This window comes from Akebia trifoliata, chromosome 3 (genome assembly GCF_017979445.1).
Source record: "Akebia trifoliata isolate Shusen 1 chromosome 3, ASM1797944v1, whole genome shotgun sequence".
Classification (NCBI taxonomy): domain Eukaryota; kingdom Viridiplantae; phylum Streptophyta; class Magnoliopsida; order Ranunculales; family Lardizabalaceae; genus Akebia; species Akebia trifoliata.
Window position 1 is genome coordinate 58317310 of NC_141377.1, and position 26241 is coordinate 58343550.

At 34.0% G+C, this 26241-nt stretch overlaps 3 protein-coding genes across 4 annotated transcripts; 1 reads left to right on the plus strand and 2 right to left on the minus strand.

Annotated features, from left to right (window-relative positions):
- The first annotated feature begins 1797 nt into the window (after positions 1-1797).
- On the plus strand, positions 1798-9234 carry LOC147408372 (transmembrane protein, putative (DUF1218)). The gene is made up of 3 exons (XM_086437353.1): positions 1798-1957; positions 7424-7626; positions 8597-9234. The coding sequence occupies exons 1-3, from the start codon at positions 1862-1864 to the stop codon at positions 8925-8927; spliced, it is 630 nt and encodes a 209-aa protein (XP_086293479.1). The 5' UTR covers positions 1798-1861; the 3' UTR covers positions 8928-9234.
- Positions 9235-10144: 910 nt separating this feature from the next.
- Positions 10145-12887, minus strand: LOC147408373 (cell division cycle 20.1, cofactor of APC complex-like). 2 transcript variants are annotated; one of them, XR_015177082.1, is made up of 5 exons: positions 12558-12887; positions 11786-12055; positions 10845-11696; positions 10537-10747; positions 10145-10439 (listed from the first exon to the last, which is right to left on the minus strand). XR_015177082.1 is itself a non-coding variant. In XM_086437354.1 (4 exons), the coding sequence occupies exons 1-4, from the start codon at positions 12651-12653 to the stop codon at positions 10607-10609; spliced, it is 1359 nt and encodes a 452-aa protein (XP_086293480.1). In that variant the 5' UTR covers positions 12654-12887; the 3' UTR covers positions 10145-10606. The 2 variants fall into 2 exon arrangements, 1 of the variants encoding a protein (XP_086293480.1); XM_086437354.1 differs by having other exon boundaries at positions 10145-10747.
- Positions 12888-15233: 2346 nt separating this feature from the next.
- Positions 15234-24081, minus strand: LOC147408374 (scramblase-like protein). Its single transcript, XM_086437355.1, has 12 exons — positions 23924-24081; positions 22174-22785; positions 21472-21558; positions 20179-20220; positions 19996-20040; positions 18235-18300; positions 18070-18126; positions 17881-17942; positions 16895-17015; positions 16690-16767; positions 16489-16595; positions 15234-15803 (listed from the first exon to the last, which is right to left on the minus strand). The coding sequence occupies exons 2-12, from the start codon at positions 22756-22758 to the stop codon at positions 15773-15775; spliced, it is 1281 nt and encodes a 426-aa protein (XP_086293481.1). The 5' UTR covers positions 22759-22785; positions 23924-24081; the 3' UTR covers positions 15234-15772.
- Between the last annotated feature and the right edge of the window lie 2160 nt (positions 24082-26241).

Genomic DNA, 26241 nt, shown 5'->3' on the forward strand with positions numbered 1-26241 from the left:
TGGCTGGATGTACAAAGGAAACTAATAAAAAATAATCAAATATCTTTTGCACAAATTTATGGACAAGCAATAATTTTTGTAGGTACAATTGATGAAGAAAATGAAGGAAAAAAAAAAGAAGTGCAACCTTTTCATTTATTTGTTATTTTTATTGAAGTTCAATAATACAAATGAAGTGCAAGAGAGAATTTTTAAGCGAGGGAGTGCAATTGGTAATGGGTGGTGTGCAACTAGTTGGTATTTTTTAAAATTTATTTAACTAATTTAAGGTATTTTAAAGGGTAATTTATAAATACCCTTGTGAAATTTAGAAATACCCTATGCGGGGACAATTAAGAGTAGACTTTTTTCTTTTTGGGACAGCTAAGAACGAAAAAAGATTTCTGAGGACAATATTGGTAGATTATTTTTTTCACTGTCGCAATAGCTTACTACTTTGAAAATTCTGTAAATCCGCCTGTGGTGACATAGGAATGTCACGGGAAAGTCAATTTCAACCGGCTTTTTCCAGCTAATACATTTCCTTTTCTTTCCCAAGAGAATATTTTCTGTGGTACAGTTTGATAATATTATATCACAGATATTACTCTATTTACGACACGTGGCAAAGATCAGAGATAGTACTCCCACTATCTGATCTGATAGGTTTAGATATTGAAGTTTCTGACGTGGGACCTTTTATATTTGGTTTGACCTCTTTTGAAATAGGAGACTGTGCATGTCAAACAATTGCCCAAAAGTTGGAGTGTGTACTACGTTATTATTATAGTCTTAGAGAGCTGCTATCGGCACCCCAACTTTTAATTATTCAAAATTTTAAATTATTCACCACACCCGAATTAAAGATTAAAGAGTGAGTGAAAATCTTACTCAGGCAAGTGGCATACTCAATTGATGATAGACTAGAAGATGGTAGATCTACTTTTATTGGGATACAAAATTGTACCTTTTTATAAGAAATCATAATTTTATATCCTGAGGAAAGCACATCTATGATTTCAGAAGCTATCATGTCAGGTAAGTCTACGGAGTTGCCACAGGCCTAAGTCAGATTATCTAACAGAAAAACACACTATTCAAATATTACAATGACTCAAGTTATTATGAATCGTGATTTTCAGACTCAATCATTTTTTCGGTAGTTATTTTCAATTATGATTAGGTTTGTACAAAATACTAAACCCAGAAAATTGAAATCGAATCACAAAAAAATGAGAGAAATTTTATTGGTACCTAAACTTTTACTTATTTTCTTTATTTTTAAGGATTTTGTACGCCCACACATTAAAGTACAATAAATATACTTTGAAAATTGGAATAGGAGGATATTTCGGAAAAAAGAAATTATTTGAAGGGCTTGTTTGATATAAAATTCAATTTTTAAAGTGTATTAATTACACTTTAACATGTGCCATAAACATGATTTTTAAACTCGTCCGAGATCGAGACGTATCATCCGAGTTAACTTGATATCAAAACTGAACGAGACCAACTCATAAAATCATTTTTTGATCGAGATTAAGGATTCACTTTCAATTTTTTGATTTGTCTCTCACAAGATATCTCAATCATATCGAAAAATTCATTTGAGATGGCTCGGTATCAGGCCTGAATGAGACCAGACGCGAAACTGAGTTTTAAAATCATGGCCACAAGCACACGTTAACAAGACCAAAAGGTATTCATCATTAAATTCCTTTTTTGCCCTTCTTTTTTTTATATGGTTCCTCTTTTGCACTCTCATAGGGATAGGCCCCACTTAAAAGTAATTTGTCTTAGTCTCATCTTTTTTGCTTTTTTCCTCAGTGAAGTCTGCACTCCAAACCCAAAGACCGTGGGAGAGTTTCAGAGGAGAAAATTAATGGAGAAGAGGGTCTTAATGGTCTGTATTACTGCGGGTTTTCTAGGGATTTTAGCTTCTATATTGGGTTTTGCTGCCGAGGCCAAAAAGATCAAGGTATTTCTTAAAGCTTCTTAAGCTTTCCTTCCTTCCTTCCTTCGTTGGGTTACATTTTGTTTAGTTCTTCTCTTGAGATGGGTATCTTTGCAGATTTGATCTTTTTTATGTTTTAAAACCAGGTTTTCTTTAATGGTTATTTGAATTGTTTGTACTTCTCTCTATTTTTATGTGTGTATATAATGGTGTACAGGACCACTTGTTACCTTTATGTTTGCATTTATTATTATCGTTATTTTAAAAATCTTTTTCAGGAGCATTTTTTCTGTTTTTAAATGTTTTGTAAATGGATTTTACTCATTTAGCCAAGAGGGTTGTTGGGTTTTTTTTTTGTTTTTGTTTTTCATTGTAATTGCAAGCCCTTTTTATATTTATTTTATTATTTTTTGCTAATGAGGCTACAAGATCTAAAGGCTACAAGGATGAGGTAATCGGGGTAGTTTCTTTAGAGACTCACAAAGAAACCATCTAAGGGGATAGGGCTTGAGCCATATTTTTAAATCATCACCTAATAAAAAATCCAACTAATTCTTTGTAATCCAAATTGTTTTAAGTTCAATGGAAGTTGTGATAGTTGAAGCACTTTAAGAATTAACCAAGTATTCATTCGAAGAGGGAAAAATAATTGATAGCTATAATGGAAAAGGAGATGATCACTCATTATTCTTATTGACTCTATACCATGATATATTAATGCGTTTGTTACATACCTACTTAGATCGGATCATAAAAAATAATAAAAAGAAGAAAAAGATTGAGATTGATCTTGTTCGAGGGAGATCGGACCTCCTAAGCCACCAATTCAAGATGGTGAATCTCCAAATCCCAAGGGACTTTTTAATAATAATAATTCTCTCATTTCTTTCATTAATCTAATAATGAATTTAAATACAAAGAAATACTACCTTAACCACCCACTTATCCAAACTACCCACTCTCCTATTCATTCAAGTAACTATCCCATAACCATAACTCCATAACTCCTACACAATTCATAACTACCCTTACCCATTACCTAAGACTCCTTAACTAATTAAAACTCTAAAACAATTAAAATAAAATACATCAAGATGCATCAAATCTTGATACAAGATAATAATTTATAGGCACATAATAGCGTTTTATTACAATGACTCATTTGACAGGTTCACCTGAAGACAACTATTTCATCCCTTTATCAGTTCAACATTTCTTTGAGTTTTAATTATTGAGTCGTGATAATCTGACGCCACCTTTGACAATCGCCCCCATCACAGAATTGTAGATCATTTGCCTTGGAATACACAAGAAAAAATTTATGATTTTACGTATCCCGAGGCAAATGACCTAAGGTTCTGTGATGGGGGCGTATGTTAGAAGGGGGCATCGGAAAATCATTAATCTTAATTATTTGGTAATTAAGTAATACCCCCCAACTAACGAAATAGGCAAAATTAAAGTCACCCCCCTGTGAAATGCAAGATGAGATCTATCCTCCTGGACTTTCGTTGACCTGGTCAAACCGTTAAGAAGAACGATTGTTAATTAAGAAAGATGGTAAAATGTCAAAAATACCTTTATGTATTAACATTACAAAAATGTCCTTCTATTAAAGCAACTCAATCGTGTTCGATCTAATCATTCTAAACACAAGAACCTTGAGAACCCTAATCGTTTTCAACCAAGTTTCTCATCGATTTGAACCTAAATATTGTAGTTTTGAAGCTTAATCACATTGTTTCCAACCCGTTCTCATCATTTTCAACCCAATTTCTTATTTTTCAACCTAATGTCATCATGTTCATCCCCAAGCTCATCGTTTTCATCTCGTCCCAAACGCTTTCTTTGACCCAAAGCCATATACTTAAATCCCTGTAAGATTGCTTTGTTGCTTAGGATGACAGTCTTAGGCAATGTCAGTTGGTTGGTGACTAGATTTACTTTGTTCGGTTTAGTTGCATGTTTTAAATGGTTTGACATGTAGCTTGGATGGTCACTTTGGTAATCAATGTATGAAGTTCATCTAGAGTTTCAAGGTTCTTACTATACTATTATACACCCCAAATATAATGAGGAAAAAATCATGAGGGTTTACTATATTTTTCATGGTATTAAATTAAGGTATCAAATGATATATATTGTTTTATGTGGGTCTGGATATACTATGCATAAGGGGGTAACTGGTTATAAATTATTAAAACGTATCGTAATACGTTACCTGATACAATAGGATTCTAACTGTTAAATCTCATAGCTGAATCCAAGTCTTTGGGACAAGGATTTTATTATTGTATTAACATTGATTTTGTCTATGGTCCATTAAGCTTGTGCCCTTGTGGCCCATGGTCCATGCCTAAGCTCGAGGCCGAGCCTGGTTCATCATTCTGTGGCTTGTGCTTGAATACATGTGGCTCTACAGCACATTGCCTTGGGAGGTTTACCAGTCCTTCTAACAAGTGACTAATATTAGTCACTCAATTATACAAAAGTTATAAGCTTCACTTTTATACATAATCTCAAGTCTCCACTCTCATAAAGGATATTCCAACATGGGTGCCCACAACCCATAAAAAATGGGTCCCAACAAGTCATAATGATTACACAAAACCGAAGAAGCTAACATTTAATTTTTGGAATATTACTAGAAAAAGGGTTGATATTTTAATTAATTATTAAAAAAATAATATTTTTTAAGAAATTACTGAAAATGATTTTAATACACTAAACTATCCAGCATTTTTTCAAATTACTGGACTGTCTGGCGTTTTAGGCTTTAAATGACTACTATGAATAGAATAGCACGGCTGAGTATAGAACGATCCTTAGCTTCCTGCGCTCTCGCTGATCACCAAGAGAACGGACCAAGGCAAAAGTCTACCCGCAATCCGAACGCTCTCTTTCGCTCCAATTATCGAGACCGGATTGCTAGTGTAGTGGAATGAGAGCTGAACAACGAAGCCAGGAGTGGAAGGAGGGACTTGAACTGAGTATTTAAAAGGGTAAGGCTAGCCTTACTAAGGGTCATTGAGTTCCCCTAGTGGCATACAAAAACATGATTTGATTCCACAAGGATGTAGAGGACACAAATCTTTGTACTTAAAAAAGGTTATTTTCTATTGTTAAATTTTAATTTTAAATTTGGGAGTTGGGTGGGAGTTTAGTAGCCATCCGTTTTCAAAACCTTGGATTAAGCCCATTTTTTTTTTTTTTTGATGAGTTTTTCCATGAAATCTAGAGGGTTGTGGTGCTAGATTGCCAATTTGGTATTCCATTTGAGTTCAACGACCCCTCAAATCTTACTAAGTTAGTAGGGCAAGTGTTTTTCTACAATGTCCATAGCCATTTTTGGCAGTTAGAATATGTGATAGTGCAGCATGCTAAATTGGTTTTGTAATTTTTAAAAATTTATTATTTTTTCATAATTAATTAAAAAATTAACCCTTTTTTAGTAATTTTCCCTTTAATTTTTATAACTTATTACATGGAGTGCATTTAGTTTATTTATGATTGCTAGAGAAATAGAAAGGTGGGAAAAGGGAATACCTGCTTTGATGCTAATAAAAGGATAGGGGATGCATGGAGAGCAAATGGTATTTCCATGTCTATGGCTAACGATGTTGCGATAATGCCCAATATGGCTTCATTAGTAGGAACCACCAATGAATCCCATCTATTTAGGACATGGTGTGAGTTGTTATTGTTTGAACAAGAGATTGGTAGTCCCTTGGAAAACTAGATTTTGCATAATTTTGATTCATAGCTTGGAATATAGACACATATGTATTCACCCTCTAGAGAAGATAATTAGGCTACATATTTCTTTGCTAAGTTTTTTTCCTCTATAATTGAGATATATTCTCACTCCTTTTGAGTTCACTAGTGATCTATGAAAGATAATTGAGGAAGATGCTAGTAGTTGTACATGTCCCACATCATCACTCGTAATTTCCATTTTTATACTAATATATATTCTAGTTGGGGTACTTCTAACCCCAACATTCCCTCCAAAGAAAGGATATGGGATGAGTGGGTTGATGTAGAGTTATCACTTCGAAAGAGTAAGAGCATTGTGTAAAGGGCATGTGACGCGGTTAAATTGATTGAGATAAGGTGTTGAAGAGGTGGATTTTCGTATCACGAAGAACTAGAAGGAACTTGGGGCAATGGATTAAGAATTTGCTATCATCTAAAGGAATTATGTTCCTCAATTCATTTTTTTTCTAAAGCCATGTCTTCTGTTATTTCAAGTGTGTTCTCTGCTCTCACTATCTTGACCGACATTTGTTTTGGCTTGAAACTTATATTTTTTGGCCTATTCTGTGTAACCTACAAATATGGTAAGTGGTCCCAAAATGGAATAATTGCCCTGCTTGGTACACCACAAATTGTTTGCATTTGCATATGTTTTACAATTTAGGCCTTGTTTTGTGTGTTGCAATTTGCTGAAATCAATTTTATGGGTGCTTGGTTACACAATACAGCATTATTTGTATTACCAACATTTGCATGGATCACCTAAATTCTTAAGAAATTTTAGCAAATGATTTGTGGCATAAAAAGTATCACAAATCATTTGCAAAATTATTCAGCTCCAACTTAAGTGGATCAAAATTACTAAAGTATTCTTTATCAAAAAACAATCAAATTACACAAATACCCTTAGTCCTTGTTATTGTAATATACATCTAAATTTACGAAAATACCCCTCATCAAAGTTAGATTTAATTACACATTGAGATTACAAAAATACCCCTCATCAGAGAAATTTTTAAATCACAAAAATATTCCTCAGTACTTGCTAGAATAACATGCGCATGAATTCACAAAAATACAATTACTTGCATATAATATTACAAAAATACATCTCAATGTTTTTATAAAAATATCACTCATCATAGGGGTATTTTTGTAAATTCATATGCATGTTATTGTAACAAGTACTAGAAATACTTTTATAGTTTGAATAGTTTCTTTGTTGATAGATATTTTGTAATTCTAATATGTAGATATTGCAAGTTTTTTAGACGCATATGAATGTTACCAGTGTAAGTTTTTGGGGTACTTTTGTAATTTAAATAATTTCTTTCATGAGATCGAATAAGTTAAAGTAATTTCCACATTTTATTTTAACAATAAATAATTTGAATTTTTTGTATTACAAACATCAAGCTATCAACCAAACACAAAAAAATGATTTTGCAAGAGATTTTCTGATGACTACAAGCAATAGTAAATTTTTCATCACAAATCATTTGCATTGCAAATGATTTGTAGTGTACCAAGCAGGGCCCACATATCGATTAGATATGCGGTTTTAATAGTCCTCCAATTGCAATTGTTCAACAAAGTCTGATACTCAAAGTTGGGCTTACCAACCTAAAAAACATAAACCCTATGTGTATGATTAAATCACATTGTGTATTAGCAAACTTCTTAGTTTCATGTATGAATATGGTTTGAGTTAGTTTTTGCTTCCTAACCTTGCAGGGCTCAGAGATTCAATTTACCGCTCCTTCCATTTGTAAGTACCCAAGGAGTCCAGCTTTAGGTCTTGGGTTAACTGCATTGGTGGCTCTTACGATTGCCCAAGTAATTATTCATGTTTCAGCTGGGTGCATTTGTTGCAAAAGAAACCCAAATGCTACAAACTCCAATTGGACGTTGGCGTTGGTCTACTTCGTCTTTTCCTGGTAATTTATCTCAACTATGAGGTGCTTAATAAAGCATTGGATGATACCGAGTCTTGGTTTTCATTGTATTGCTTTTGATCTTGTTCTTTGAGGAAGTTTCATATACAAAACACTAACACTTTCCTTACTAACTTAGTAGGATTTTAAGCCTTAGTAAGGCTCATTTTACTCAAATGGATTACCACATTGGCAAAATCCAACATCACAGCCCTCTACATTTCATGGAAAAACTCAGATAAAAAAAAAATCTTTTGGATTTGATCCAAAGGTTTTTAAAATGGACGGCGACTGAACTTCCACCTAACTCCCAAATTTAAAATTAAAATTCACCAGTAAAAATAACTTTTTTTTTCCCGAGTTCATAGAACCTTGTCCTCTCTACAGCCTTGAAGCATCAGATCATGGTTTTGGATGTCACGAGTTGAGCCCAAGGACCCTTAGTAAGGGGGAAAGGGTGAAATACTTACTTAGTAAGGCTAGTCGGATTCTATACAAAATAGTGTATGAGACAGGTCTATCTCCTACCGGAGTCGATCCAGCGTGAATAGTATCCTCAGTTTCAATAATTATTTACATTTTGTGAAATAGTATTTTCTGGTTTGAAAAATTGCAAAGCAACGTTGTGGTCGTGGATTCAAGTCTAGCTTACCCATATAAAGAAATTCTGTTTATCCATTGGTTTAGGAATTCCTCTAAAACTAACCATTGTACTTTCATTTGGAAATCAAGGAAAGATTTGATCCAATTTGCATAAAAATCCTAGGAGGCTCACGCCCACCTAGAATCACGATGCACAGGAGGTTCGATCTGCCTTGAATCAGACCATTCTCACTTCCTATTTCTATTTTATTCTTTGTTTTGACATCCGATCCTCAAGTTATGGCCTCGATTCGAAAGCGCCTACGCCTTATCTGCATGAATTCATTTATGAAGGGGATTGAGAAATATTGAAATTGGCATCATCTTGCAGGTTCACATTTGTTATAGCATTTCTCCTATTGTTAACGGGTGCTGCACTGAATGATCAACACAGTGAAGAAAGCATTTACCTTGGAAATTACTGCTATGTGGTAAAGCCTGGGGTCTTTGCCGGGGGAGCCATATTGTCCATTGCAAGTGTTACCCTCGGAATCCTATATTATCTTATCTTAACATCGGCCAAGAATAGGGATCAATGGGGACCTTCTACTCATCCTAATCAAGGAGGCATTGCAATGGGCGAACCCCAGTTCCCTCCTCAGAACACTCAACAACCAGTTTTTGTACCAGAAGACACATATAACAGGCGCCAATACTCGTAAACAGTATGTTTCCCTCCAATAACTTAATGGGAAAGTTTGTTTTTTTTTTGGCTCTCTTGGCATGCAGTAATCGATATGTTCTCACTGAGCCCATTAATTGATCATTACTGAATCCTTGTAGCTTATCTTGAGAGATGTTTTCTTGTGCTTTATTTCTGTGGGTTGGGTTTTTGTTTGTTTTGTGTCAGCATTGAAGTGTATTTCTTTGTAGAGTTTTAGGAATGTAATGATGCTAAGTGGATATCATTTATACTAAAAAATTCAACATTGTATCTCTTCTGTTTAGTTAGATGGGTGTTTTTGTGAAGATGTAGTAATAACTTTTTATATTGGTTCTGGTTCTTCAAAGATGCAAAAAAAATAAAAAAATTGTGTTTTCATTCATACCATTGTTCAAAAACATTGTCTTTCTCATTCACATTCCACGCATAATTGTGTTTTTAATAGGAGGATGGTCCTTGAAGTCATTCCCATAAATGTATTTGAAAGGAAAAGGGGTGGCTTCATTACACTGAAAATGTTGCAAATAAAGAGAGGAAAATGGAGAATGTTTTGGGGGGTAAAAAGTTGGTGAATAAATCCATTCCAAATCTCTCACATAGTTGTCACATTTCAATTCAAACCAGAATGATTCCAAATCTGTGTCCCAGAATTGTGTTTTCATATGATGTTCCAATTGTCTCATGAGCGTGGAATTGTGTTTTTCTATACCATAAGTCATTCTCATATGCGATATTTGAAAGGAAAAGAGTTCGCTTCTGTACAGAGAAAATGTTGCAATTTAAGATAGGATGTCGGCTTCAAATGTAAAGGGGGAAGAAGAGGGGGGGGGGGGGGGGGGGGGGGGGGGGGGTGGAGACACTAAGACCTCATTCTCCCCTGAAGTCTGAAATATTTTGTTCAGAATTATGTGGAAGTTCCAAATTTCCACACGTAATAGAAAAATGTTGCAAATAAAGATAGGAAAATAACTACACAAACTTTCTATCCAATCTATATATAAAAGTACAAAGAAAAAATGTTGCAAATAAAAATGGGAAAGATCTACAAACTGAATTTCATTATAACAATGTACAAAAAAACATACATCTACAAAATGAATTTCATTCTATCAAATACGAATAAACAAGGTGCTTGTTCTGACCTCCCTCTCTTGAGTTGGGTGAAGAAGCTTGCCATTAAATTCAGAAAGAACGAAAAATGGCAACAAAATGGAGGGGAGAAAAAAAAAACAACGAAATTTCATTTGATTCATTTACAAATTATATGCACACACAGTTAACAAATATACAAAGTTCAGTGGTTTGTGAACTCAAAACGAGGGGGGAGAACAAAAAAAATCATTAAATGTAGAAAGAATCTACAGTTTTTCATAACTTTAATACAATGTAATAGTTTTTCACAACAACTCCCTCAAAAAAAAAAAAAAAAAAAAAAGAAGAAAAAAAACAAAAACCAATGAGAAAACGAAATGTCCAAATTGGACAAGACCTAGCAGTTTTCGGCGATTATCTGCAAGAGAACAAATTATAAAAGAAATTAGTGTAAATTAAGAAGACGTTGACCCAGTTTAGATAAATCTAATTAGTGTGGAATGGTGTTTATGTACCCAAAAATTACTCTCCAAGCCGATTTGATGGAGCAGATTATGATTAACAGTAAACCCATCTTGTAAAATCTCATCTGATGCGGTTTAAGTTAGCGAACGGCTCTGGATTGGCTTTGGGTGCAGGTTTAGCCACTTCAGGAGTCCCAAACACATTCCAAAACCTTAGAGTTTCATCCCCGGCTGCAGATGCTACCGTGCACCCATCTGGGCTCTGCAGAAGATTTCATTAAACGAAACATCAGAAAACAGTGACACAATGAAGAAAACTCAAATCCATTTATTAAAAAGATATATCTGAATTCAAGTACCTGAGCCATGAACAAAACTCTAGAAGTGTGACCATTAAGTTCGGCGATCTTAACCATTGATGGGTACTTCCAAAGAGTTAATTGGTTCTGTGTGAACCCATGAGAGCTCAGAAGTTCTCGCTCGTTCTTGTTCCACAACAAAGAACAGACCTGCGAGCCCGTATCAACTGAGTTCAAGCAAGCACCGGTGTGTGTGTTCCAGAACTTGATACAACGGTCACCTCCACCTCCACCTGAGGCAAGCAAATTACCCTGAAAAGGACACCAAGCGAGGGCTTTGACCGCCGCAGTGTGGTCTTCTAACCTATGAAGCCACTGAGTTGGAGAATTCGAAGATGCCACTGACCGATCCCAAATGTGAAGAAGGTTATCGTTCCCTCCGCTTGCTAGTTGTTGACCCGATGCAGACCATTTTAGCCCACAAACCTCTTGATGATGTCCTCTGTATGTTTCGATAACGTGGGACCTTACCCTTACGTCATTATTGACAATCAAACCATCCATTCCGCCGGTTGTCAAGATGTGATTGTTCCAATCGAGTGACCCCACTCGTGATCGATGTCCTCCTCGCAATGTTCTTAGTTGTCGATTGGCTGTTGAGTCCCATAGCTGGACCTCGGAATTGTTCAAGCCGACAGCAATGTGACGGCCATCAGGGGCCCAATTCACACTCGTAATGGGGCCATTCTCATCGTCAATAGTCAGAAGTTCGGAAGTTGATGCATCCGAAGCGTCCCATAGATATACCGTATTTCCAAGTGCGATTGCTAGAACGTTATTGCTACCCCAATCAAGCAAATTCAAGTAGTAATCATCAACAAGCTCGGGGGCATCCAATGTCCTCTCCGAGGTCTGTATATAATCAAACAAACCAGAAATGTTAAAAGCTTGAACCCATGCATACATTAAAGAATTGAGAAAGAAAATAAGAGTAAACTCACTTGAGGAATGCTTCTACGGGGTTTTACTGGTTTTGATTGTTGAACAGATGAGGAAGGTTCGGAAAAAGATGCGTCAATAGTGGGTGGCTTGTTCTTGAAAGCTAGGATTCGGGTTCTGTTCATGTTGAATGTCTCAGCAAGTTGTTTCCTGTAAGCCTCTTTTGATGGAGAACTCGCGACTGGGTTTTCCTTACCTTTCCTTGCCTCGGTTAGCATGTATTGCGCGTAGTCAAAATCCATTGCAGATCGGTTTGGGATGAATCTGTCCAACTGAAATTACCACAAATTACCCAATCAGAACGTACAAATAAAAGAACCCATAAATCCAGAAAAGGATTGAAGATACATGTAATATAAAGTCATTCATTCAGAGCCCTTTAAAAAAATTAAGAGAAATCCATATTATATTATAATTAAATAAATCAAGATCAGAAAATAAGAAAACCCCACATTTTAATAAATCCATTAAGAACCCAAAATGGAAAAAATGAAACAAAAAATCTGAAATCATCAGAACATAGAAATGGAAAACCCATGAAACATGGATTTTAATAGAACTCAGTAAAACCCCCCAAATACCCAATTTATAAAGAAAATAATTAGAATCAAGAGAATATAAAACCCTAGATTTTTAATTAAATCAACTAACAAACAGAAAATTATGGAAAAAGGCAATCAGAGATCACTGATATAAATTGGAGAAACTGTAAAAACCAAGAAATTGGACAAAAAACATGAAAGTAGATTTTAAAAAAACTGTTGATTTATTTACATTTTCTCTGGAAGTTTTTCTGTGGTGGATCTGTTCTTGAAGAGGGTATCGAGATTGGGTCTTGTTTGAAGAAGTGAATGATCCTCCTGTGTCCATAATGTTAAGAAAGAAAAAGAAAACAAACAAACAAACAACAAACAAAGAAAAGAAGAAGAAGAAGAAAACCTGCAAAACAGATAAACAGATCAAACAGAAAGAGAAATAAAACTAAAGCAAAACCAGAAATAATTATAGAACACAGAGAAAGAAATAGAGATGATTGATTGCGTCTGTGAGCTTTGAGCGTTGCTGAGAGAGCGTCACGGAGAGAGGGAGAGGGAGAGAGAGAGAGAGTGTTTTCGAGATATGGGGTCTAAAGTCCTTCATATATACACGTTTATTAGCAAAAGTAGATTTAAAAATTTCGAACGGCTATATTATCATAAAGAGCCGTTGATTCTTGGTTTGACGAAAATACCCCTTCTAGAAAACGGAAAGATTGCAAATGGCCCACGCCCTCCGATTCCACTCGTCTTTGTTTGACCAGAATACCCCTAGAAAGGATTACAATGTCTCCAGCCACGTCTAGTCTTGTTTCGACCAAAATTTCACCGTTAATTTCTGAAAAAAAAAAAATGCGCATTCACTCAAGGTGTAAATCTAATCTTGCATTTTGTAGGGGTAAATTTAATATTACCAATCAAAACAAGGGTTTTATTATATTACCTTTCAAATTATTTAATAGGGTTAGACCCCTTGTAAGTAATTCGAGATATGACAAAATTTGATTCGTGAAAAATTCAAGTTCTATTTGATTTTGGATGATAAAAATCTAATCTAAAATTCGGTCAAAAATTCAATAAATGAAAAATATGCGGCATATGCTTCATACGTGTATTAATTCAGTTATATGATAGTGATGGTGATGATGAAATTGGTGATGTTGATGGTGGTAATAATGAGGACATATTATTCCATTGAATTTTAAAAGAATACCGAAGTAAAGGTAAAAATTATCAATTTGAAAAATTAAGGTGTAATCTTAAATAAATGTAGTTGTGTCATAATTTTTTTAAAGATAAAAGGGATATTTGTCACTTAAAAATGTAGATTCCTTCAAAATTTTGATGCATGATGGTGTCAAAGTCGACTTGTATTACACATCACACCTTACAAGTTTACACTTTACAACATACAACAAGTTATAGTAGTATATTTTTTCATCAAACTTTATAAAAATTTGTAAAATTTATAAAAACCGCGTTTTATTATTTCTAAACTTAAAATCCGTGAATTATTCAGAATAATTCAATAACCCCAAGAATAATACTTTCATTGAAAAAAAAAATTGAAAAATTCATGAATTTTTCAAGAATAAAATGGGAGATTGCTAACAAGGGTTAAACCCACGTAGTATATCAATATGCACATCCAAAATTTTATATTCAACCAAATTTGGGTCGGATGGGATTATTTTGAACATTTGGCCTTTTGTGTGTGTATGTGTGTGTGCGTGCGCGCCCGCTCTCTTATTTACTTCTTTCTAAGCTTATAATAGAATTTTATTTTACTATGATACTCTTTCAATTTATAAGAATCCATGTGGTAGAAAAGAATAATTTCAAAACTTAAAAAATAAAAATAAAAATTCAAGGCAATATATTCGGATTTGGGTGGATCCGACCACATCCAAGTCCAGTCAAGGTCACTAAATCATATTCGGCCTATTTTTATTATTATTGCTTATTTACTTCTTTCTAAGCTTATAATAATATTTTTGGATCACTCGTATGTTTCGGGTCAAGTCTGACCCATTTTATGTCCCATTTAGGGCACCATTAAATACTAAATAGGGTAATTGTTGTTCTAGAAGATGAGATACTACGTGGGTACGTGCCTGGTGCATCCGGTTGAACCCATTTATAAATATGTAGAAAAATGAACTTCATTTTAATATACTTTATTGATTGCAAATCTAGATGTTCAAGATATGTTGGCATATCTCATGCCCCCATTACTTTAATGCATACACCTTATCTCTATTTGAAGACATACAATCTTAGATTACAATATAGATGGCCCGATTGAACATGTATGCTCACTCCGGTTTTAAAACTATTGATAATTTAAATAATTAGTGTCAAAGAAATCTTCAATACTGATCTAAATAATAAATGATTTGACAAAAAAATATTAAAATATAAAAAATTGCATACCTTTACCTTCTAACAAAAATAATTTTAAAGACTATTTTGAATCATTCATTTGTGTTGAATCAAGATGTCATACATTATATTATCAGATCTTGCCTTTCTTGATATATATACTACCTTATGTCCATCATTATTTTTGTAAACCCCAGCTCCAAGACTACCTAATTGCGAGTCTAAAAATACTCAAATCTCCCATCCAAAGATTACTCGATTTCAAATCTGAAGATAGATCAGGTGGAATTGGAGGTAACAAAAGCTAGGAGTATGATGTGTGTAAGATATTGAGATTTCTAAGAAAAATATGACACGAAATGAAATGACAACCAACAAAACCGAGGATGATTTAAATCAATTCCATGACCTATTACTTCAAGGCAATATTTGTGATGTTCTGTATAGTCAGCAAAAACTAGTTCTCAAATGTAACATGAAAAAGAAACAAACTATAAACATATTCCAAAAAATTGACTCCCAAGACCAAGAATAGGAGGATGTAATCAATGATTGGAACGACGAATCCTGCAAATGATTTGAGCACAAAATTGTGATAAGAAAACCTTCTAGACCATCCCACATCGCACAAGAGTAGGAAGCCAGAAGGCCACTTCTACTCTCCATGATTCTCACCAGACCATATCAATCTTCTCTACAAAATATAACACAGCTTTCACCCAATTTTGAGAATGACTGGTTAGTATAAGAACCAAATGTTCATGGAATGCAGAGTCTGAAATTCCACACAAATTCAAAGGATTTGCACAAATACATGGTTGATACTTGAAAACATTCTTTTGATCGCCACTTGGGTCACTTACATATTTTTCAGGCCATCTCAGATTCATGCCTGTATTTTTTATTTTTCCCTTTTTCTTTTGATAAATTCGGAGCCCCATTGGTGAAAATCCTCCAGAGACTTAAGAGTACGGAAAATTGCAGAGTGATTCCAGACAGATTCACGTGAAAAGAACAAAATGTACCTCCGTAAATGAATGGGATGCGCTGAGTATATACCTGTTTGAAATCCTATTCTCCCACCACAACAAAAGGGATTCCCCTGAGAATAAACCAAAACAAAAGAAAAAAGAATCACTATTATTTTTTCCTAAAAAACAAGAAGAGAGAAGTCAAATAATAATGAATCTGTTGTGCTTTGGATGCTCATCACATATTCGGAAATCTACCCAAACATATCATGAACCTCATTTATTTATCTTTCGTTCATTCTCCCTAACAAGAACAATGAGAATTGCTCAAGTAATCCAGAGGTCCCACCCAAACCCCATCCCCCAAGATATGCAATAAAAGTAAAACTTTTAAGCATCCAATTATAAGGTTCTCTTAGAATCAAACTGGCCTAAAATTCTTCAAAATGACCCATAGCTCAGTTGGTCTGACACATTGCAAAACAGCTTTTGAGGTCGTGGGTTCAAGTCCAGCTTACCCATCAAAAAAAAGAAAATAGCAATTCCTGAAATGGTGACCAAGTTCATCATTACAACATGTTTTGGACTCATTGCTTTAATCATTAATTATAATCAAATGGTAGCACGGATTACCAACAAATACATGGTAGCCATAAATGAGTATATGTATGTATTTGTAGCCGACGATAAGGTTTTGATGATGTATATATACTAAGGAAAGAAATTATTGGGTGAAATAAATTTCAGAAAAAATTATCATCTACAAGAGTTCATGGAGAGGAATATTTGTCAAAGATCAAATTTTCATAAGCTTACCACCCCCCATGCCTCGAGAAATAGTCATTATCCAGTGACACGGCAAGAGCAACAGTCACAGCTCTCTCTGATAGAGTCAATGGACGGATGACCTCCAAGTCTTTTATCTGGAACACAAGCAACATAGAGAGAGAAAACAAATAAGATTATTATCATCAAAACATAACAAATGAGATCCAGAAATCTGCATTGGTACTTTACCGCTCTAGCAGGCCCAGTCTTAGAACTTGGATCAACATCTCCAAATCGGATCACATACTGACCAGCATCAGTAAAGAGCTGTAACATACATTATCAATTAAGTTTAGATTATTGTGGGAAAAGCCTTATATTGACAAACCACTATGCTGACCATGCATTGCAGATTATTAGAGTAATATTAAACACCGAAAAGAAAATATATAACCTCAAAGCCAAAACCCCTCCAATCACGATCTATCTCAGCTAGCACATTCCCGTCGATATCCTTTAACGTAAATGTCCAATTCCAAAAGCCAGGATTTTCAACCACTGCAAACTGCTTGTCCCTACAAAGTTTATCATGTACAGAATTAAAGTTCCAGTATATTTCCGGAAGATGATTTGACAAATACAATTGAGATTTTTAATTCAAGCCAGAAGCTTCTGATGCTGTAGCTTTGAAATAAAAAATTCCCCACGTCAATAAAGTTTTGTCAAAATAATTTCTTTAAGAGGTAACATCCATATGAAAGTAAAGTGCTCGAGCCCATAGTACAAAATAATCACTTTGCATTGGGTGTGTGTCATTGAAATACTCCAAGCATAAATACAAGTTCATCAATCTCAATATCAGAAAACAACAACTTGCAAAACTAAATAGAATTTACCAATACCTTACTACACCCAACTTCTTGATATTTTCTGCCATTTTAGTACTTTACAGTTTAAACTAGAAGGAGCTTCTTCCTATCCCACAATCTTCACATTTATTCTGACTTTCTGTGAAATAATTTCCAATCTTCTTAAACTTTCATTTTTCTAACTATTCTCTGTTATATATATAGTTTTTGTATGTGCTTGATTTCTCATCAACCTATCACTTCACCCTCCTAAAACAATGCTCTAATGTGAAATAATAAAAAAGAACTTTGGGGAAAGGCACTATTACATTTTTTGGCTGAATTAAACTAAAACAAATAACAAGTATTTTAACTTGATGTCATAACCTCCATGGTTTGCACTACGGGAAATTCAATTTGAATCCCGAACTTAACGAATTCATGATCTATGATTTGTCAGGTGGATTAATTAATTATGCTACAGAAGAAGTTTTTGAGCATAGTAATAATCATAATGGAAAATGCAAATTTTGATTTAAGGAAGTAATTTTTCTCATGAAAGCATGAACACAAATCCAGAAAGTCACATTACCCCAAATACAAATCATAAACTCTCCTCCAAAGATGCCATCTTCTGTGAACCACTCCAATTTCCTAGAATAGAACACAAAAAATGTGAAATCACCATAAGCAGATCTCCTTCTACCTAAAGTCTTGCTACACTACCAGCTATTAATAAACCATTTATATGTTATGTTGATAAATAAATCATGATACATACCTTACCATCTATCTCTACAAAAATTGTGCTGTTTATCAACCAAAATGGTCTGCGAACCTAAATTTAGTGGTAAACAGTCATGAAGCTAAAAAACAATACATTCAAATCTAGAATAGCTAACAAAATGAAACTTAGTTCAAGGAGAAAAACGTATAGAGTTCTCACCCTAAAGAGTTCACTCCCCATGCCATCCGTTATATAAGCAATGAACGGGCGCCTCAGGCGGAGTACCTGCAGTGTTTTGTAACATAGGATCCACGCTCAGCAATAAAGTGAAAAATGGAAGAGGAATACAGACACGCATTATGTATCATGGATGACTGTAAAAAGATTGAACTTGATATGGATATTGGTTTTAGTAATCACAAACAAAGTCATTTCATAGCACACACTAAATTTACTTGTTACAACAATATATATATGGGAAGCGTTCAGAGGCCCTAAAGAGAGCCAAACATTGTTCAAAATGGGGGTTAGAAGTTTCAGAATGGGGTGATTTTTTGTGAGGATGATCTCTATGGTGAAGAGACCATCCTCACTCATTCTGAAACTTCTAACTCTAGTTTACAAGTTGAAGAATCGTGGACTGTCCGATTTTAGTAAACCACTTTTGATGGGGTTAGAAGTTCCAGAATGAGCTGATTTTTTGTGAGGATGATCTCCGTGTTACTAGTTGAAGAATCGTGGACCGTCCGATTTTGTAAACTACTTTTGATGGGGTTAGAAGTTCCAGAATGGGCTGATTTTTGGTGAGGATGATCTCCTCATCACGGAGATCATCCTCACAAAAAATCAGCCCATTCCGAAACTTCTAACCATTGACTCATGAGAAAACACATGATCCCAACAGTTGAGATTTATTTATGAGTATCTTGATAACACAATACTTATCCCAAGGATAAATCACAATCATTGGATTTTGTGTTTAAACGGTTGGGATCATGTGTTTTTTTCATAAGTCTAGGGATCTTGACCCTATATATATATATGGTCCCATTCAACAACCCACATTGGGAGTCAAATTTGTCCTATATGGGTTAAAAGTTTCGGATTGGGCTAATTTTTTGTGAAGATGATCTCTATGGTGAGGAGATCTTCCTCACAAAAAATCAGCACATTCTGAAACTTCTAACCCCGTCAAAAGTGGTTTACAAATTAACAGTAAAAATCGACGGTCCACAATTCTTCAACTTTGTAAACCACTTTTGATGGGGTTAGAAGTTTCAGAATAAGCTGATTTTTCTGATTTTTTGTGAGGATGATCTCCTCACCATAGAAATCATCCTCAAAAAAAAAAAAAAAAAATCAGTCCAATCCGAAACTTCTAACCCATATAAGACAAATTTTGGCTCCCAACGTGGTCGCCCTAATGTGGGCTGCCGAACATGTCCCAATATATATATATATATGTAACTCAAATGTAAATGATGGGAACCACTCTTGAGTTTTTACTCAACAACGTTCTATTTGACAATAGTGGGCTCTTGCAAATGCTTAGAAGGATCACAATTTTTTCTTTAAAACCATTACTAATGTTTTTTCCAATTGAGGTTGAGTAGCCTCTTTCCTTTCCAATTGCTAAAAGATTCAAATTTGGATCAAATATGTGATCCAAGCTCGAGAGTCAAAATAAGTCTATTAAATATTTCAACCGAAAGGATTACCTTCTATAATAGTATTCAAGTCGAAATGCAATGTTCACCAAATTTTGGTCAATGACCAGTGATCTCACAAAATATATTCAAAAGGAAACATGTGATATCTCTTGTTGATTACTTTAGAAAAGGAATATTTTGCAAAATGATGGAAAATTGAAAACTAGGATCATATGCAATAGCTAGCTAATACTGAACTTCTAAATGATGGGGAATGAATTATTGAGATTAAACTTATTGGAAATATAAACAAGGAGAACAAAATATATACCTGCCTAGCAATCAAATTACTCTGCTCACTGATAAAGCCCACCGGCTGGAAGTAGAAAACCCAAGTTAATATTAGAAATTTTCTTAGAGTTCAAATAAGAATCAGGAATGCTTTTGTTGTTTAGGACTAATATATGATTGCCAAAATATCATAAGACTAAGAGAAAATATAGTGGTCACATACCATTTGGGGGTAGCAAGCATCTACTATTGCATACCGATTTTCCTGCAATTCCAAATATTAAATTACTAGTGAGATAATAAAATTGAAATTAAGCAAAGACCAAGGGAATCCAATTTTTTTTTGATAACCAAGAACAGGGGAATTCTCAAAAAGATTCTCTGAAGTGTACAAGGTTGAGTCTCTTATCCGGTAACTAAACATGGAAACATTTTGTAATTGGAAGGTTTTCATTGCAGTAAATCTTTGATAGAGAGAAGGAAACATTTGGTATTAGTAACTGACATTAGGAACCTTTAAATGTGAGTGTACCGTCAGAAACCTTTCTCGGGTCTTGACAATATTAAGAAAAAATAAAGCAATTAAGCAACACACAATCACATTGAAGTAGCTGACCTGAGAAAAAAAGACATTTATGTATAATATGGCCAATGGAACTTGAAATTAACGTCATTGAAGTACCAGTATTCAATCTAGCACCCACCACAAATACAACTTTAATTCCTAAGTGTCAGGTAGTTAAACTTTGAAGCAAAAAATTGCAAGGCTGAAAAAAAATTGATGTAAATCATCAACCAATCATTTAATTTCACTATCTGCTTGTCATTTTAATATGAAAGGTACCACAGAAGAAAAGCCAAAAATCTGAACTTGTCAATCACAGACAGTTGGCAAGACCAAAATACAGAGGAATGAGTAGGAAAGGATCACATAGAACAGAATCGAGAGAATATTATCCATGCCATATTCAGAATGAGACAAGAACTTCCTGAACAAATTAAACCAAACAAGATTGGACCTAAACATTACTCGTAAACACAATCTTTCACCCCAAAAATCCTAAGTTTGAGTCCAGAGTCCATACTTCCATCTAGGAATCCTCTAAGTTCCTACTATGGCCATTTGAGTCAGTTATTTGACCAAGAACTTTTTCTATCTAAACAATATAGACAAAGGAAAAAAATATTAAGCTTCCATGGTTTAAAATCTTGGAATGTGTCAGTCAATATGCATCGGTATTGGCTGAGACCAATACGAAACAATGACCCCGAAACATTGAGTGTATTGGGTATTTATAGTAATAGATCGGTTTGTATCAAATGTAACCGTATCAGTTTTTCCATTAACCGAAACATTCAATCGATACGATATTTTAAAACTTAAGCTAGACAGAGAAACACAAAAAATATTAAGTCAAACATAAGCATTATAACCATAGTCCCACATTGCATTGCATGTTGTAACTTCAAGTGAAAATATAGATGGAAAGAAACAAGTTTGCAAAATATAAATCACCTGCTCAAAACCAAAAACAAGATTTGCCCACTCTATATTTCTAGTAATGAGCAGATTCGACCTTGCAAGAACAGGTACAACTTTGACCTGGAAAAAAAGAAAAATAAATAAGCCATCCAAGGAACCATGGGTATAAAACAAATTTATGTAATACTAAAATCTTACAAAGGTATAACACCAAATAGCAAGAAAACATAGCAAATAGCAATTATAGTCTCAAGTGCTCTAAGAACATCTTTTAAAGATTCAACAATCCTAAAACCCATTGAAATCCAATAAATACGTGAAACAATGAACTTATATATATATAACGGACATGTTTGGGGAGATCCAAAACTGACAACTATTTTTACACAACCACCCAGATGCTGTCCATTTTTTTAATGTTTTCTACAACACCGCCAGATGCCGTTGGATCTTGTAAAATGGATGGCATCCGAACAATGCAAAAATAGTTCACTTGTAGAAGTCCCCCGAACACGACCCTATATATATATATGTTGCACTGGAAATATTTAAAGTGACACATTAGGAGAAATATGCAGAATGAATTCATGATATTGTCAAAATAATTCTTCAGTTAATTATAATAAAGAGCATTTAAACAGAATATCATGGTATCTCAACTTCAATGTTACTATAGTAATTGAAGAATAACTAGTAACTGATATAGAAATATTGTTAGAAACTTATTTTAGTTACCTCTTCTGGAGAAGTAGGCTTCAAGAAACCTGTGGCAGATTGGCTAGGGGGCGGTTGCCTAAGAAAAGGTTTGACCTCCTCATAAGGTCTTTGTTTGGGTACAGATGCACGTGAAAACCACCTACCGAGTTGCCGCTGAAAAGAAGGGTGATTTTCAAATAGGCCGCCACTACTTCCGCCGTTTTGCAAAACTCTCTGCCTTTTCTTGCGTCGGGAATTTCTCAATTTCTCGTCTGAATCCCATAGCTTTACTAACCAGTCTCTACTTATGGAGGGATCATTTTGAGCACGCCCAAATCGACGAAATGCAGTGAGAGGAATCTGATTTATTCTCAGAGGATTTCCCTTGCAAGAAGAATGTAGTCCAAATCTACAAAACTCATCTTTGACTAAGCTCAACCTACCTGAAAGACTTATTGAACCAGTCCCCGAGCTTGGCTGCTGCAACAATGTCGGCGAAAGACACAATATATCGTTTACAATCTTTTTGGCATTAGAGATGGAATTCTGGTACTCATTTTTTGATGAACTCAATCTGGGTTTAACATGCTTGGGAAAGAAACCTAAATTCTTTATCCACTTCATCTAATTTATCTGCCAGTATGGAAGCACCTGCACAAATAATAAAATTTAAGAGAACACAAAAAATATCATAATCAAATTCTATTTCGTACGGATCCCAAATTAATCTATTAGATTAGGAAATTGGATTTTAGAGATAAGTATGGTGTAAAGAGGCATTGAAAGTGAGAAACAAAAAATTTCTTTTATTGACAATAACAATGACTAATAATGAAAGGTCTTCCTTTTCACAACATATACATCTGATTGATGGGAATTTAAGAAATCTGATGCGACCCCTTTATTAATAGTATTGTTCTTATTAACTTTGTTCGTTGGATAATTGGAACCATAGGAATTCCTTTCGATAAAAGAGGAATGGATTTTAATATATTATCAAAATGGTTAACTCTGTTGATAAACCTTTTACATCCAAATTGTAACAATTCTGTTGATTGGTACGAATTTCTGACAAAAAAAAATGAGCTTACATCGGAATACTTATATAGCAAAGAGATTAAAAGAACTTTAGTCTATTCTACAAAGTCTCAATTGGGTTATATTATGTTAGCTTTAGGTATGGGGTCATATAGAGCTGCTTTATTTCATTTGATCAGTCATAATTAAAACCAAAAAATTTGGGGTTTTATCTCAAAATTAAAAAGAAAAGAAGAGAAAAAAAATTTGGGTTTTTGATTAACACAAATTGGGATTAACATGCTTGCGATAGATACCTACATTTGTTATCCACTTCATCTAATTAATTTTTCCAGTTTGGAAGAATCTGTACAAAAAAATTAAAAGAATACAAAATACCATCACCAAATCCAACAAAATTAGGGTTTTATCTCGAAATGAGAAGGAAAAGAGGGGGAAAAACAACCAACGGGAAAAAATTCTCCAGTCTCGCAATCTAAGTAACATAGCGAAAACTGGAAGAATTAAAAGATGGAAATTTTGTTACAAGTTACAAGATGATCGATCAAGAGAAGTTTGTTTTGAAGAATTTATAGATCAAATGATACCCTAGAAACACTAGTTTGACATAATAATTTAAACATCAATAGAACAATCTGATTATTCTTCAAGAACAATATCAATCAAAATGTCTGCTTTGCTCTTCTGATTACATCACGACATCCACAAAATTATTTTAAAAAAATAAACGAGATCGATTAAAAATGCGCACCTGAATTCAAGAATGTTTGAAAAAAAGAAGAGAGAGAGAGAGAGAGATTTCTCGTGGGTTCTCAAAATCTGTAAAGAAGGATGGGAGACAAATATATACATCTGTGTCTGAACCTTTCATATTCAGAAAGACATCAGTCTTCTTAATGGACTAATGATAAACAGACCGAAATGGCCTCATCTTCAATTTCTAGTAAAAAAAACGGTGATTTTTCTTAATTTAACCAAAATATTTTAATTCCAGCAGAATTAAAATGAATTGTATACTATTTAGAAAAAGAAAAAAAAAATCAATTTTCTCCACTTTTTTTAGAATTAAAATGAATTGTATACTATTTAGAAGAAGAAAAAAAAATCAATTTTCCCCATTTTTTTAGAATTTCCCCAGTTTTTAATCCACTAACCTTTATCTTTAATTCATTATTTTCAACTTAAAAGTAACCATTTACCAAAAAAAGAAAAAAAAAAAAATATATATATATATATATATATATATATATATATATATATATATGGGTGGGGTTCCTACGACCCCGTTACGACTCACATTGCAACACACCGTTTATCTTATATGGGCAAAAATATTTGGAATGGACTAATTTTTTGTGAGAATGATCTCTGTGATGAGGGGATCATCCTTGCAAAAAAATCATCACATTCCAAAACTTCTTACCCCATCAAAATTGATTTACAAAAATTGGACGATCTAAAATTTTTCAACTTGTAAACATGGGGCTAGAAGTTTCATAATGAGCTGATTTTTGGGAAGGATGATCTCCTCACCATAGAGATCATCCTCACAAAAAATCAGTTCATTTCAAATATTTTTGCCCATATAAGATAAAATGGTGATGAGGGTCTACGGAACCCGACCCTATATATATATATATATATATATATATCTTAGAATATTATCTTTGTCTCTTTTAGAAAATTATAGGCTTTTTATACAAAATACGATTATTTTATAATTACACAAAAATCCTATCCATCTTGCCTTAAGATTTGAAGGTTGAAGACTTAAAGACATAGAATCTCAAGGTTATAATGATAAAGGTTGAAAATTTTACCTACAGGGGTTGGAGGTGACTAACTTTTAGATTTTCAATTAGATGACAAAGATAAGAGTATTTGTCTTTTTCAATCAGGCAGTTAAAAGTGAGTCAAAATGCGAGTTTCAGGGGCATGTCTAAATCACCCTGCTCTACAACTTCAAAGACGTATTGACTTTGTCTTCTCTTATATACTAACAAAGACTCGTAAAAATAACTAAAAAACCCTTGATTTTTTTTTCCAACCATGATAAAATAGATGATGTTGATGAGATAACCATGACATGGTGAGGGCATTGAGGACATTTTCATTAATCTACAAGAGAAGTCCTTGGTCAAGGGTTATGTTATCAATTTGAAACATACAAAATGAGTTGTGCTACCTTTGTTGGACACTGGGTCCAACATTGAGTTGACCAATCAATATATAGATAACCATAAATTTATCTCCACGAGATATAAGTTAAAAAATATACGATTCTCTATGCATTGTCAAGTCAACTCAATATTGGACATAGTGTCCAACACAGGCAATAAAGCATTTTCCATACATAAAATACATGTATCTCTAACCAAACAAGAAGGCAATTATTATCTAGTCAAGAGTCCAAAGACGATCTCTAGTTCATTAAACTCAAAATAATATACAATCTTGAGACCAAAGACTATCAATTATCCAATCCCAAATACGAATAGACGTTTGATACTAGCTCTTGAATCCATAGACACTCAACCTTCAATCCTAAGATCACTCACTCCCAAGTTTGATGATAGCAAAATCGAAAGTAGTCCCAGGGTAAAATGTGCCTTGAGCCCAACATCACAATTTTCGAGATGGGTATAACATAATTGTAGAGGTAAAATCTTAGATGCCACTGATTCCTCAAGATTTACTTTAACAATCGATCTTCATTTTTCTTAATACAAAATAATGTTAAAAAATCATACATAAAAATTATAAAAGAAAATGGAAAAGGGGACAGAAGACAATAAGTAAGAATTGTTCACGGAGTTCATCTTAAAATCGGATTACGTCCCTGAACTTTGAAGAACCATTCCATTATTCTTGAAGTCAATATAAGATTTACAAAACTTAGCCTCCTCTACTCTTTTTCTCTTACCAAGAGTTCCTTTCTTCTACCTAATAATTCTCCTTATATAAATAAAAAATCAAACCCTAAAAAAAAAAAAAGTAAAATAATTCAGGATTCTTCACAAAATCTATCATTGATTAGAAATAAATATTTTCTAAACAATTAAGTGACTT

What these genes read in the sequence shown, in the direction of transcription:
- LOC147408372 (XM_086437353.1), top strand. Translation starts at nt 1,862, where the DNA reads ATGGAGAAGAGGGTCTTAATGGTCTGTATTACTGCGGGTTTTCTAGGG. An exon ending in CCGAGGCCAAAAAGATCAAG is followed by an intron (nt 1,958 to 7,423) that starts GTATTTCTTAAA and finishes CTAACCTTGCAG; the next exon opens with GGCTCAGAGATTCAATTTAC. An exon ending in GTCTACTTCGTCTTTTCCTG is followed by an intron (nt 7,627 to 8,596) that starts GTAATTTATCTC and finishes ATCATCTTGCAG; the next exon opens with GTTCACATTTGTTATAGCAT.
- LOC147408373 (XM_086437354.1), bottom strand. Translation starts at nt 12,653, where the DNA reads ATGGACACAGGAGGATCATTCACTTCTTCAAACAAGACCCAATCTCGA. An exon ending in GAAAAACTTCCAGAGAAAAT is followed by an intron (nt 12,056 to 12,557) that starts GTAAATAAATCA and finishes TGGTAATTTCAG; the next exon opens with TTGGACAGATTCATCCCAAA. An exon ending in GAGTTTTGTTCATGGCTCAG is followed by an intron (nt 10,748 to 10,844) that starts GTACTTGAATTC and finishes AATCTTCTGCAG; the next exon opens with AGCCCAGATGGGTGCACGGT.
- LOC147408374 (XM_086437355.1), bottom strand. Translation starts at nt 22,758, where the DNA reads ATGAAGTGGATAAAGAATTTAGGTTTCTTTCCCAAGCATGTTAAACCC. An exon ending in TGGGGAGTGAACTCTTTAGG is followed by an intron (nt 18,127 to 18,234) that starts GTGAGAACTCTA and finishes CACTAAATTTAG; the next exon opens with GTTCGCAGACCATTTTGGTT. An exon ending in GTTTATGATTTGTATTTGGG is followed by an intron (nt 17,016 to 17,880) that starts GTAATGTGACTT and finishes TAAACTTTGTAG; the next exon opens with GGACAAGCAGTTTGCAGTGG.